General features: G+C 35.6%; 1 protein-coding gene across 4 annotated transcripts in view; it reads left to right on the forward strand.

The window, feature by feature from the left end:
* KHDRBS2 (KH RNA binding domain containing, signal transduction associated 2) overlaps positions 1-15,051 on the forward strand; it is a 569,275-nt gene that overhangs the window by 493,511 nt on the left and 60,713 nt on the right. For all 4 annotated transcript variants that reach the window (XR_008391564.1, XM_053665007.1, XM_053665009.1 and 1 more), the window contains exon 7: positions 5,984-6,066. Coding sequence is in view for 3 of the 4 variants with exons in the window: in XM_053665007.1 (XP_053520982.1) it covers positions 5,984-6,066 (83 nt within the window). In the remaining variant the exon portion in view is untranslated. The remainder of the gene's footprint in view (positions 1-5,983; positions 6,067-15,051) is intronic.

The following is a 15,051-nucleotide window of genomic DNA, read 5'->3' on the forward strand; positions in this document are numbered from 1 at the left end:
CAAAATCTGTAAAACGGATGTAAGATACAGAATGTTCCTTCAAGAGTTGTTTTAGATTTTTAACAAAATACTGTGTGTGTGTGTGTAAGTAGTTCACTTACTGTCACCTCGTGGCCTCCCAGTACATGCTTACAATGCAAGAATCCAAATGTCAGTCCATTGAACAGAATATTATTGCCTTCATCTTTAAATGTGTATATCTTCCATATGTACATGCTGAGGGTTGTTATTTGGTTTTTCTGGGCTGCTTTAAAAGCTAAAGTTAGTCAGGAGCCTTTTAAAAGATCCCTAAGAGTTTCAGCTGCTCTACTGGAGACAAGCTTAGTCAGTCACATCAAATATTAGAAAAAAACGGAGCGCCTTACAGATGGGCCAGAACGAAAGACCCTGTCCTGTTAGCCTCTAACAGCCCTGAGCAACTCCCAGGGTCTCTTAGCTCTCAGGGAACCCAGAAGACCAGAGCCTTCCAGAGCTGAGCCCTGGGCCCAGAAGCTGACCACCCACAGATAAGGAGATCAGGGCCCAGAAAGTCAAGATTTGCCAAACCTGTAGATTCTCACCTCTAGTATTTGCGTATAATTTTGCTGCAACCAGAAATCCACATGTGAAAATGGCATCTAGGAGCACAGTCCTGTACGAAGTTGTTCTGTATTTGCATCATAAATGCTAATCATCTAAAAAAGAACATTTCAAGGATAGAATTTAAGGAATTCTATAGCTTCTGAAGCCCTACTAAAGCAGACTCCAGTGTAGTCTAGCAATTAAGGCATTTATCTGAATTATAAGCTTCTTTACAATTTTGTCTCCTAATAACAAAAGCTGCTACTTACTGAATTTAAAAAATGAGTTAGCATCCTCGAAGATTAATTTTAAAGTGTAGAATATGCATATGCATGGCTGTCAGAAATGGTCTCGGAGTTCCTTGAGAGCTTTTAATTGCCAAAGATAGAATATGCTATTTCCAGCCTTCACATTGAATGTATATTTATGTGGGGAAATTGTTTAATAGCTACAATCTACCTAGGAGATAAAAATGGAATACAGCACCTCTCCCCTTGTTAGGGGCTTATTCATTGATTTCCATAGAAAACTCAGAAAATGGAAATGTTGCCTCGATGCAGAGCTAAACTATTAGGTGTAGTGATTTTCCACTGCCTGGGTGGACCCTCATGCTGTAGGTGATTTTGAACAGATACTGATGACTTGTCCCAGTGAGTAAGCTGACCTCTTGCTTTGGCAACAAAAGCTACATGTTGGGAGGCACCCACTGGCACAGGGTTCCAAACGAGCCATTCTTTCAGGGCCAGAGAGAGATAGAAGAAACTATTAAAATCCTTTCTATTTTATGAAAGGCCCATCTATATGACATCAAGCTGAAAATGTATGATAAAAATGTAGGGAGGTATTCACATCAAATAAAACTTTAAAGAAACACAAGAAACTATAAATAATTCACAAGCAGACACTTGTCATAAACATTAGTCATTTACAGCCCAAGGGAATATTATCTAGTAAAACATTAACATTCTACATTTAGTTTTTGTTTAAATAATATTTCATGATATGTTTTAAAGTTTAAATTATTACCATAAAGTACTTTTGTAGTATCAAGAGATTATATAAATGAGGTGGGTATGCTATGCATTTTGTGGTCTAACTCGTTAAGAAGGGAACATATGTTTATGAGAATTAACACTTCATAAAGAAAGTTAAATGTCAAGTTCCTATCTGACCTGTTAATTATATTCAATGACATTAAAGGGCAGCATTTGCAAATTGCTTCTGCTCCTAGTATTTTAGTGTTTGGTGACAAATTTATGATCTTGACCCTCATAATTAAATTACTTAATTCTGGAATATTTCATGGTTCTTGATTGCATGCTTGACTTTATTTTCTTTTTCTCTTGATTGTGTTAGAAAATTCCACACTATTTCCTTTTATTTTAATACCCACTGACCTTTCACAGAAAATAAAAACCCAAAATGAGAATAATGACCAAATGCTCAGTCTGTCACTTAGGCCTGTTCAACTTAAAAGTCTTCCAAGAAAGTGTGGTTATAAAACAGAATCAGGGTGGCATTTTATATCACTGAAATTTTCAAGAGATTTTCTTTTGGAAGCCACCATAAATTACTGGCATCACAAGATATTTTTGTTTTCTCTTTAGCTGACAAAGACATGTCTGTTTTATAGTTTCTAATATCAGTATTAGGTTTAACTATACTTCAAATATATATATAAAATGGCAATTTCATATGCTCAAACCTTTTAAAATACTAGCCAAACTGTGAGTAACATAATATTTTAGAAACATGTATTTCTTCAGATATGTGGTGAGAGATGTTCTCAGCCATTTTGTGATGATTTTCTTTTCCACATTGCAATACATCTTCAAAATAAGTCCACAAATAAATGTTGATGAGAAAAACTCTTTATCTAGAAGATAATTAGTTCATAGTTTATTTACCAATATGTTCCAATTTTTGTCAGAATTTTTTGACCTGGTATCTATGGTTAGAGTACACACAGCTGGCACCAGAGATTCTCTTCACAGCTCAAGGTTAAGAAAGTCCATTTGCATGGGGATTTTATAACAGGCCTTGCAAGCAGTGAGGTCTTTTTTTAAAAATAAGTTTAAGATTGATTTTCTTTTTGTAGTGGGATCTTCCCATAAAAAAAATCATGATTATATTTATTGCAGCTGATGTTTGTGTCTTCATTTCTTAGTGATATGAAGACCAATTAAATAAGGGGTTAGGGGCTTATGTGTTCATGTTGAACATGGTGTAGCCTAAGTTTCTCTCCTCAGTAAACACTCAGAACAATGGTGGTTATTTCAATTGTCGGCTCTGTGTTGACTTCCAGAGCTATAGCTCTAGTGAAGACTGAGCTTCAAGCTCCTTATATCCAATTACCTAAAACCATCCTTTTGTGGGGCAAGGTCATCTGCTATAATTCTGTTCAGTGACCACCTGCCCAGGGAGTATGTACTCCTATAGAAGAAAATACCATCAGACAAGGGAGCCTTCACAAGTTTCCATACACAATATCAAGAGTTCAATGAAAATTATAAAGCATGTTAAAACCAATGTAAATCAACAAAACACGTAAGAAAATGTAAAGACCCAGGGAATTTAGATGTTGGTGTATTTTAGTGACTATAAGTAACATGTTCAAGAAAATAGATGTAAACAAGGGGCCTTGTCTCAAAATACTTGAAAACATTTAAATAGTAAGGTGGAATTTACAAAATGCAGATCTGTAAGTTGTCATCCCACTGCTTGAAACTTTTTCATGCTTCTTTGCCTGCAGGATACATATAAACTCCGTACCATGTTAGAGGGAAGCATGGTAGGGAGTCCTACCTGTTTCTTTAGCCCAACGCTGCCGTTTAGGAATTCTGTGCTTTAGTTATCCAACTACTCGCAGGTCACCAAACACAGTGCTTTCTTCCATGTTGCAATGCATTCACACCGGATGTTTTTGGAAATTGGAATGCTCTCACATCACCCACTTAGAAAACATATATTTATATACAAATAACCACCTCAAGTACGACCTTCCCCAAGAAAGTGTCCTTAAAACCCTCAGACAGATTTAGAGATCCCTTCCAATGTTCCCATAGCACCAATTACATGCTCTATTGAAACACTTTCCATTTGTATTTCAAATTTTTATGACTGTTACTCCCCTCTAGTGAGCCAAGGGCAGCGGTGTGCTAGAGCTGACTTGCGCTGGCTCACAAGATCCCTTGTAATATTCTGAAGAATTTCATGAATTGGTGGTTAAACACAGCCATTATTAAAAATTTAATTACTTAAACTAAAAATTAAATTAATTATATTGAAGGCAAAGATAGTTTACACTTAAAAACTATTATCTAATTATTTATGACAATTTATGCTCCCACCAAAATGATATATAATGGTGGTCTCCTATTTATCTCTGTCCAAATCTGTTTTTAATGAGATCGTGTTGATTTGAAATTAGCCATTATAAGAGAATTTATACCAGAGATATAGGAAATTCTAAAAGCCAAGGCTTAATTTTTTGTTATAATGATTATACAGACTCAGGACTATGAAGAAATGTTAATAATTTCAATTTAACTTAAATTTGTGTTATAGCTATAACCTTTACATTGTGAATAGGACACAAAATTGAGAAAATATTTTTCTAGTATGTGAAAACCATCATACAATTCACAGCAAAGTTGTTTACATCACTGACAAGTAAAGTTCTGACATACATATTGGAGGTTTTCCTTTTACTTGCCAACATAAATGAATATTTCAAGGATTTCTATCTACTATTTCAAGGATTTCTATCTACTATCTACTACTTCTGTGTAAGACTTTAAATAACAGTGTAAGTAAGGAAGGAAAATTTAAGCCTTCCACAGACCAAAGGGTAAAGCTAGCCTTTATAATTAGAAACAATGTTATTATATAATCATATGAAATATTTCTAATTTAGCAGTGATTGATTTGAGTCAATCCATACCTATACTAGATGAGAATAGTTTTTGTGTGCTAATTTAAAAATTCAATACATATTTATTGAGCAAATACCCTCTGGAATACACTATGCTAAGCACCACAAGTATGTAGTCCTTGCTGTGCAAGAGTTTAAATTCTAAAAGGAAAGAAAATTATAGAAAAATAAGTGTATGTTTGTATATTCTAAATACCAGTGAGAAAAAAAAACACAGGTATTAGAACTTAGAGGATAGAGATTCACCATGTGCTTGGAAGAAGCAGGAAAAAACTTCCTGAAGCTTGTGAAATACGAAATGGCCTTTAAATCAGTAGCATTTACACAGATGGAAATGATCCCATACCACAAAGGAAAAATACAAGATGGAAATCATGAATAAAAAATTGAAGCAATCTAAGTCAGACTGAGAAAAACTCATATGTAAATAATAGCATTATATAAAGAGTAAACCAGAAGAGAAGAAATAACATTTTTAAAACACTCTTAATTTGATGAAAATATTAGTCTGCCAGTTAAATGAGCTCACAAGTCTTACTGAAGATTACTGTGAAAACTTACTTTTACACATTTGTTGTTTATAATTCTGAACAAAATAAAAAGGTTGATAAGCCTCCAGACTTAAATGAAGTTATGGATTTGTGGGGTATATAGAATTCCATTTCAGTAAAAGAAACACACCAGCAAAGGTCCAGAAGCAGAAAAACTAAGGTTTTTTCTTCCAAAAGTAGGGAGTAATCGAGATGAATGGCTGAACCTGAGAGTAAAGCTGGTGGCCGCCCAGGGGAAATAAAACTAAATGACTCATAGAGTGACTGATAACTTTCTGTGACGAAAAATCCATGTTAGCTTTGTTAGCATTGAGATAATTCAACTCACCACACATTATTATTCTATTTGTGAGATTTGAAACCATAGAATGCACAACAAATAATCTTTATTTTGTTTCTTTCTCTTCCTTTTTTCCTTGCTTCCTCCCTTCCTTTTCTTTTTTAAACAATAATAGCCACATTGGTTTTATAGAAAGTTGACTACAGTTTAAGAGTCCTAAATTTTGTAGTTTTAATCTTAATTATAATTTCTATTAATAGGAGAGAAAACTCTCAGTGGGGTTGTGACAAATATGTTAGCACTACCATTAGGGTTATCACAGATGTTTTTATCTACTCATCATGTTTTAGGTAGAAAAAATTATTTTGAATTTCTTAATTGTCTTCATTATTGGTGATCAAAATTCTAAATAAATCCTAGAGTAAGTATTGCTACTTCAACGATATGCTGAGTTTAATGGCTAAGTATTAATATCCAACCCATGAAATATTATCCAAAGCTATGTAGAAATAATTAATCTAGTAAAACCTGACACAGTATAACTCACCAAACATATAAACTAAATCAGGGTCACATGATATAAAGTTTCAATAAGAAATGGCATCACAATTAATCAGACTGATTGCTAATGACTCTTTCTACCATCTTCTTCCTCAGGGGTATGATGACGGCTTTGGGGGTGACTATGACGACCAGACCTATGAGACATATGACAACAGCTATGCCACCCAAACACAAAGGTAAGGCATTTGCTGTCTAAAGCACATCCTTCGCAGTACTATTTCTAATCCTGTTATTTCGTGCCTTGTATCTGAATATCAGCTGTGTTATGTGAGAGTTTCTAGTAGTGGTTTTTCTCCATTGTCCTTCTGTGTTATTCAGTTGTTTACTTAGACTGTGAGGAGTAAAAGATAATAACTTATCATAGTAGTGTGTACCCTGGCTGGTTTACGTCAGTGGATTGAGTGTGGCTTGTGAATCAAAGGGTCACTGATTTGATTCATGGTTTATTTCATACAATGCAAGATGGGGGCATAGACAGGGGACATGTGGACTGTCCCAGACAATGAGAAAAGAAGTTCGGAGAACACTCCTAGACATGTGATTATTTTGGTTGCAAATTCAAAACACAACAAAAATAGAAGGAAAAAGATCATTTCAGGAAGGTGAGAAGTGTGGGCAATGCAACAGGATGAGGTATATGCATAAAGATGAGTATCTTTATAAAACATTATTTGTAGCCCTGACTGGTGTAGCTCAGTGAATTGAGTGCTGGCCTGTGAACCAAAGGGTCACTGGTTCAATTCCTAGTCAGGGCACATACCTGGGTTGTGGTCCAGGGCCCCAGTAGAGGGCTCATGAGAAACAACCACACACTGATGTTTCTCTCCCTGTCTTTCTCCGTTGCTTCCTCTCTTTCTAGAAATAAATTTTTTAAATCTTAAAAAAAAAATTGTTATTTTGAGACATATGATTATCATAACCAATCAACTCATTAACATACCCATATTTAATGAAATATGTTATCTTTAAAGATTATTAGGTTGAATACATAATTAAGACAACAGTGAACCCAGGCTGGTGTGGCTCAGTGGATTGAGTGCTGGTCTGCAAACCAAAGGGTCACTGGTTCAATTGCCAGTCAGGGCACATGCCTGGATTGTGGGCCAGGTCCCCAGTAGGGGGCATGTGAGAGGCAACCACACAGTGATGTTTCTCTTCCTCTCTTCCTCCCTCCCCCTCTCTCTAAAAATAAATAAATAAAATCTCTCTAAATTTTAAAAAAGATAATAACACTGAGTACAAGTCACTTTTTCAATGTAGCTATATTTCCCTAAAATGTAATTTGTAAAACAAAAGGTAAAGAAATGTTATTAGTGCTTTGGAAAAAGGGAAATTCATAAAACACCCTAATGAATCAAAAGTACTTTTCCACCCTGGCTGGTGTAGCTCAGTGGATTGAACGTGGTTCTGCGAACCAAACAACTATAGTTAGATTCCCAGTCAGGGCACATGACTGGGTTGCAGGCCAGTTCCCAGCAAGGGATGCACAAGAGGCAACCATACATCAATATTTCTCTCCCTCTCTCCTTCCCTTCCCCTCTAAAGATAAATAAGTAAAATCTTTAAAAAAAGAATATCTTTCCTCTTTTGATGGGTCTCTAAATGATTGTTGAATATATATTATTAGATTGACTCAAAATTTGTGATATCAATGAATTTTTACCTTTTTAAAGTCAAGTTTACTTAGGTATTCTTTACAGACACTAAATTTTGCCCATTGAGGATACAGCTGTGTAAGTTTGGCAAATGCAAGCCACCAAAATTAAGATGAAGGGCATCTTAATCAGTCCAAGATGTTTCCTTTTCTCCCTTGACAGACAACTTTTCAACTGAGGCCTTGGAAACCACAACTTGTTTTTTGCCACTGCAGTTCTGCCTCTTGTAGAATGTCATATAATTAATATAAAGCAAGACAACATGTGGCCTTTTAAGTCTTATTTTTTTTACTTAGCAGAATGCATCTGATATTTATTTATATTGTGCACATCAGTTTTCTGTTTCTTGTTATTATTGTGTGGTGTTTTGTTGTAAGGATGTACCACAGTTCCTTCATTCACCAGTTAAAGGACATTTGGATTGTTTCTATATTTTTGCAGTTATGAATAAACATAAAACACATGCAGTTTTACAAAAAATCAGCCACAGGTTTTTTTTCTGAAATAATTATTTTTTCTTAGTTTCAGACTTCATGGAAAATTTGTAGTCCATATACTATTAGTTGATTGTCCCTATTTGTGATTGATAGAAACCAATATAACTTCTTGTCATAAAATCATTATACACTTCATCACATATTGATCAACTTTATTGGCACCCAAAGAAGTTTGGTTGATTTTTAAGTAGTATTTGGAGGAGAGAAGATGCCAAAGAAAGAAAGAACTGTACGGTCACTGTGGGGGGAAGGGAATCTATGTGTACTGCATAAGTGTGCTTTTTTCATGGCCTGAGGGACAGTGTACAGAAAGGAGTCAAGAGCAGTTCTATTTAAAGAGAATACTGTAGGTGGTTAGGAGAAACATGAGTGTGAATTGATACCTTCAAAGCTAAATATGACATGAGATATCATTGTGGAAGTGACCATCTTCAACTCTGAGTAACTGGTGCATTTACAGTAGGTTAAGTAGAAAAGCCATCATGAACTAAGAGCGTTTACTGTGGGTAATATCTTAATTGTCCCAGTTACCTATTGGAACACAGCACAGATATTCAGGAGCAGGGAAAGCTTTGCATCACATCACAGACCCTGAATACAGTGGTACTTACAACTTGGCTACATATTTAAAACAACTGATAACATTTTCAACTAAATAGCTAGTATATCACTGTATGTTAGTACATAAAAAATAGTGTTAATAAAATTCCTTAACTTGTTTCAGAAACTGGTAGAAAACATGATCAACACATAGTACAAACACAACTAGAATAAGCAGCTCTGTAGAGTTAGATTCTCCTTGTAGAGATTTTGGAATAATTTTCTGAAAGTGAGAAAGTGTCTACATCTTTCTTCCAGGTTTAACTGACACTAAGGGAAGAGAAAGAAGAAATATTGAGAATTAGAATAATTTATCTTTACATATTTAAAAAGTGAATACTAAAATAATTATATTTAAAAAGTGATGGCAATATGGAATAATTCTGGAAAAAAATTATCTGGAAAAAGAGCACTGTCTATGTGCTCCTGCCATCTTCTTTTTTCCCTTTACTACCCAATCGATTTTCCATGGCTAAATGCCATGCCCGCTTCTAGGTCTGGCTCAAATCTAACTCTTCTGAATAGTCTTTCCTTAATCCTCTTTTCAGCGAATAATTTGTTTATGCCCTGAATTCCAGTAACACCATACCTTTTTTTCTGTTACTTTTTATCTCTGTCTTACGTTGGGATCATTTGTGTACATGTTTCTTATTACCCTTACTACTTGCCCAAAATCCTTGTCTGACCCCCCCTCAGTCCTTCACAGTATCTAGCATTGAGACTGTCATGGGCTGTGTCAATTCAGTAGATGACTGTTGAATACGTGAATGGTGAATGTCAGACCTAATGTGTACCTACACTAAGAAGATTTAAAACAAGAGCCTCGTCCCTCAAAAAGAAAACAATACTCAGAATTATAAGTATCATATTTACTGACAAAATATTTATGTGTTTTGAGATATCTTAGTGCTAAACAAGAAAGGGTAAAGAAAGCAGGTCATGGAATTAGTTGTAATGACACCACTATTCTGTATTATAATAAAAATTTAAAAAATATTTTGTATTCCAATAATTATAAAATAACTATTTTGGTAAAAACATATTTTTAGTACTAGTGTAGTGTGTGGCACATTAAGGGTTCTCAGTAAAGATTTGTTGAATAAATGAAATAAAAATAAATGCACTAATGAATGATTGAATTAATGAAATTAACACTATTATTTCAAAAACTCTGTGTAGAAAAATTCTTAACTAAAATATTAATTTATAATACAAGTGGATTACAAATACTGAGAAATGTTATCGTAAAATGTATTAAATCTGTACTTTTAGATGATTTCTATTGATCCAACTATGCCAGCAGATGACAAGATTAACAGTGCAGTTAAATAAGCACTTATGTGGGAGCGACTTCTCTTGAAAGTCCCCCCAAGGCCACGGATGAAAATGAATATGGCCGAGACATGACGTGATCTGCTTCGGGAGGAGAAGTGAGCAGTGGCCAGTTTCTCCAGGGAGACAAAGGCCAGCTGTGGCCAGTTTCTCCAAGGAGAAAAACTCCCCCGGGGCTTTTATTGGGTTGTAATACACAGGAGTACAGGGTGGCAAGGATCAAACAGTAGATAACATTTCAAAGAAATCTGAGGGCTTACTATGAGTCAGAGTCTGTCAGGAACAGGGTTTTAGGGTTTCTTGCTCAAACCCTTATCATATGAATGAAAGCACTCTTAGCAGAGCAGATTTCACAGGTTTATCAGGAAGTCTTTGTGATGCCAGATTTCTTCCCAGGACAAGCTTTAGCCAGGCAAGAAGCTGTACCTCTCCCCATCAGGTATTCAGGCTTAAGGGGATTAGAGCCAGGAAGCACTTCTCCCAGAGGACATGGGGACTCAGGCTATGTCAGAATAGCTGGGGGGGGTGAGGGTTCATTACCCCCTCTATGTTGCAGCCCCCCCCCACAGTCCTTCAATGAAGGTCTCCCAAGTGATTAAGTGATTGAGTCTGGCTTAGGTTGCCCCCCACTGTGAGGGGTTTTACCCGTCATTGACTTTCAACCAAACCTTGGGGTCAGGGAGAGGAAACTGAGGCAGCATTTACTACAGAGACAAGCTTTGTCTCCTGCAGCTGGCACTCCAAAGGTCATCCCTCACCCTTAGCCACAAGGGGTAGAGATATAATTCCTAAAACCAGGCAGAGCAGTCTACAACACACTTACTATATAATTAGGGGTGCCAGAAAGTATACTTACCATACAGTGCGCTTATTTTTAAATTTTTAATTCATTTTAATTTTTGTTAAATAATAATTTGTTTGAGAAGGAGTCATTTGCAAACTGTGTGTATACTTAAATAAATATAAGTGAAACAACTACTATAGGATAGTCAGTTCACTTTTTATAAGAATTGGTCTGTAATTGTTTCTTTTTCAAATGGTGGCTCTTGATTTGGACTTCAGAAAGTATGATGTGGATTTGTGGAGAAAGTTTCTGAAGAAGTAGAGTAAAGAGGACAATATGAGAGTAAAACTTCTTCACTTACAAACGACTATTATTTTAGCATTGTCATGGTCAAAATCAGAAGAAATACTGATTTAGAATCTTGAAGGTAAGACAATAGATTGTGAATGACTTAGTAGAGCTAAGATGAAACGTAAAAATCTTTAGAGAAAATGATCATTAATTGACCAGATAACATAGGTGAATACAGAATTTGTGGAGATTATAAAGTAGAATAATTGAATGAAATTATTTAAGTGCCTAAATGAAATAATTATATCATGTTCAATGTCTTTAGTTCTGGAACATTTCAATAGAACATGAAAGGAATTTCACTGAAGATGCCTTAAGAGGCAGCTCAACTAACGATCTAGTGAGGACTGGTCTCCAACCATCATTTTTTCTTGCTCTGTGTCCATGACAAAAAAAAAGTGAAGAAATACATTGATGAGTTTATCATGCAAGCTTCGAATTACAGGACAGGACCGCAGTTGCCAGGGAAACTCAATGACTTGAAGTCTTTGCCTCAAGACAAGTTACATCCTGTGATTTACACTCTTAGTTGGACCAAATATTAAATTCTATTCATGTTCTGGTGCCTGATTTTTAGTGTACCCTTCAAAGTCCTTAATATTTTCAGAGATTTTCTGAAATTATATAAATTCACAAGGTTTTACCGGCCAATTGGTTTTTCTCAATGCCCAAATTTTAACCAAGAATTTATGCCAAACCAAAGCATGGATGTAGAAGAGGATTTTATATACAGTACTTAAAAACAAATAGTTATATTGCAAATGAAGGTCAAAAGATCTATTTCAATCTTTAATTCTAACAGCAATTTAATTTGAATGCAAAATGTTGAGAATTTATAATTTTCCAGTGTAAAATGTTTTAACTGCAGGTTGTTATAATAAGCAAAATGTCAAAATGGAAGCTTTTACTTTCTTTGAAGCCTGAATCAGGTGAGACACTCACACAACCTAGGAAAACACTCCGCTTTTCTACAGGTTCATGAGGGAATGTTCTGAGAGCACAACAATACTCCTCCCTCAGACAGGTAGGGTAGTCATCCCCAAAGTATCCCGGATGAACACCCATTTTGAATATCTGTGTGGATATCTACACTAGGGTCTACACAGCAAGGAAATAAATGAGACTCTTTAGTCAGATAATGTGGGGAGAGTGTAATAAGGGAACTACTTCAGGGGCAGAGTACAGTGAAACCACAGGGACTAGTTTCCCTGGGGCAAGGTATTTGCCACTGAAACTAGGAAAGAAACAAACAAAGCTGTCAGAAAAGCCTATTGGGAGCTGATAGAGAATGGCAGCCACGGCCATCTCACAAGGAGGAAGCTCCAGGAGTTAATAGCCCTCCCTCATTCACCTCTCTCCTTCCTGTCTCTGACCGTTGCTCCCATTGGCTGAACCCATTCAGAGTCAGAGGGCAACAGACCCCATTGATGAAACTGTCATTTGTCATCCCGGAGTTTAGGGGAGGCTCAAGAGAAGAGTACCAGTGGGGAAGCCCCACTTCCAACATTTTTATTACACCCCCAGCAACTAGTAATTGTACATATCAGTTTCAGTTACATGAAGATATAAATAATGACATGAAATCATTATGGAAACAGTAATGCTTTTAAGTGAATTTGTGTTTTATTAATGAGAGAGTATCTATATACTTTAAAAAGACAGACTATGCAGTGAATACATAGGTTCTCGGACCCCCTTACACAGCTTCTCAGCTCTTCAAGATCAGAGCCCACACAGTAGGAACCTGCGCTGCTCAGAGGCCCGTCGGAACTAATAACACACACAACTACATTAGCTTTGTGCTGGCCGCTATGCTGATCATTTAGACCACTTTATCTCATTTAATCCTTGCAACAGCTGACATGGAGAAAAAAATGAAGCTTAAAAATATTAAGTAACTTTCAAGTTCATTCAGGTAGTAAATGTTGTATTCAAAATAATATCTGCTGAATCCAGAGGCCAGACAGAAAGCCTAATAAACACTGTCTGGAATCTAAATCAATCCATTGATTCAACAGGTTTCTGTTATGTAGCTGAACATGCCAGAGGGAGTATGGATTTAATATACTAAGAATGTAACTATCTGCATGCTTCCCAAAGGGCTCTGACAAAAAGATCAGTCTGTGCAAGAAAAAAATGAAATTATTTTACACTAACTACTGTTTTGAGGCTATAAGTTTAATGTGATAGTAAGAGTCTACAGAAACCCTTCTGATGAAAAATTAAGTGTAAGTCACTGCAGTGACCCAGTATTTTAATAAAAGTTATAATATTAAGTATATAACAGATTGTCCTATTCATTTAAGTGGCATTATTTGCTATAAAGTGACTCACCCTTATTTTTTAATTTAATTCTCTTACGTCTCAAACTATAGTCAATGTGAAGATTGAATTTACGATGGTTTTTTAATCTGAGGTATTTCCCACAGTTGCTGTACACGTTAGCTGAGTTTCATGCTGTCTACAGCCTCTGCATACATGAAACCTGAATCTGATATTGTTTATTTTATTTTTTAAAAGATTTTATCTATTTATCTTTAGAGGGGAAGGAAAGGACAGAGAGAAATATCAGTGTATGGTTGCCTCTCATGTGTCCCCCGCTGGGAACTGGCCTGCAACCCAAGTATGTGTCCTGACTAGGAATCGAACCACAATCCTTTAGTTCTCAGGCTCACACTCAATCCACTGAGCTACACCAGCCAGGTCTGGTATTGTTCATTTTTATCTCAAAGAATGAGAATCCAGCCCTTGATACACACTATTTTTGTTGTTTTTCTCATCTGACATATTTTAGGCATCCAGAATAACTCTTGTTAATTTTAGAAAAGAAACTATGTTTCCTCAAATTATTCATTATGTATTTATTGTTATTTAATGTTCTATTAATTTAAGGTTAATTTTTATAATAACTAAACTACATGCCTAGTCAATTTTTATTTAAAAATTTACCGTTAGAGTACTTTTATAAGACTTTAAGGATAAGAGTTATAAAAAAACCTTTTCCCAAGTCATTGGTGTGGCAAGTCTCCCAAGTGAACTTAAAAAAATGTCCCTGTAGGTGACTGAAACCTGCTTAATAATTTATTAAGATCAGGACATATCATAGGAATCATTTTCCTCATCAGAATAGTGCCAAACTGGAGGTACCCCTAAACAAGAAACAGGAAGGTATTGGGCAAAATGTCTACCAAATGCTTCAGACACCCAGTTAAAGGAAACAATTTGATTTCAAGCTTTTGGACTTATATTTGGTATCCAAGTACAAATAACAGTAGACTTATATAATATTCAGTTAGATTGAATTATAGAAAGACTGTGTGAAAGAAGCAAGAAAGATATTTGAAGGGCTAGACAAGGAACACTAGACCAATTCTAAAACGAGTAAGTTTGTAATAATAATAGCTACAATACAGAGTAGGTATTATATGAAGGTTTCTACATTATCAAATGAGGTGGACAGTTTTATCCTCATGTCACAAAGAAACTGGGACTCAAAATGTTTACCTTTCCCAGTGCTTTACAGCTTAGTAGGTAAAAGGCCCAACCAAGCTTTCCGTTGATTCCTGTCCAATGCCATATTACTTCCCAAACACTCTACTCTATTTTTTAAATATTTCAGCTTATTAGGAAACTCAAACTGAAGTAACATCTCTTTTCCTATAATCTCTGTTTATATACATTGATCACTAATTGGCTTTGTGAAGCTATACATAATACATCGAGCTTTCTTCCACATACCGGCCTTTCTTTATAAAGATAATGTCCCTCAATCAATATCCATTCAGAGTTTGAGAGTGCATTCTTGGCTATAATGCTTCACCTTCCTGTGCTCATGCCCTTTGCCTTATGACTTTCCAGTCCCTCCCAAAAAAGAGGCAGAGTATGGTTTCAAGACTCCTCACTATCACGTATCTTGCCTTAGCTAAGAGAATGATGCCACTT

The sequence above is a fragment of the Artibeus jamaicensis genome, unplaced genomic scaffold (assembly GCF_021234435.1).
Source record: "Artibeus jamaicensis isolate MK-2021 breed Jamaican fruit bat unplaced genomic scaffold, CSHL_Jam_final contig_388, whole genome shotgun sequence".
NCBI lineage: Eukaryota > Metazoa > Chordata > Mammalia > Chiroptera > Phyllostomidae > Artibeus > Artibeus jamaicensis.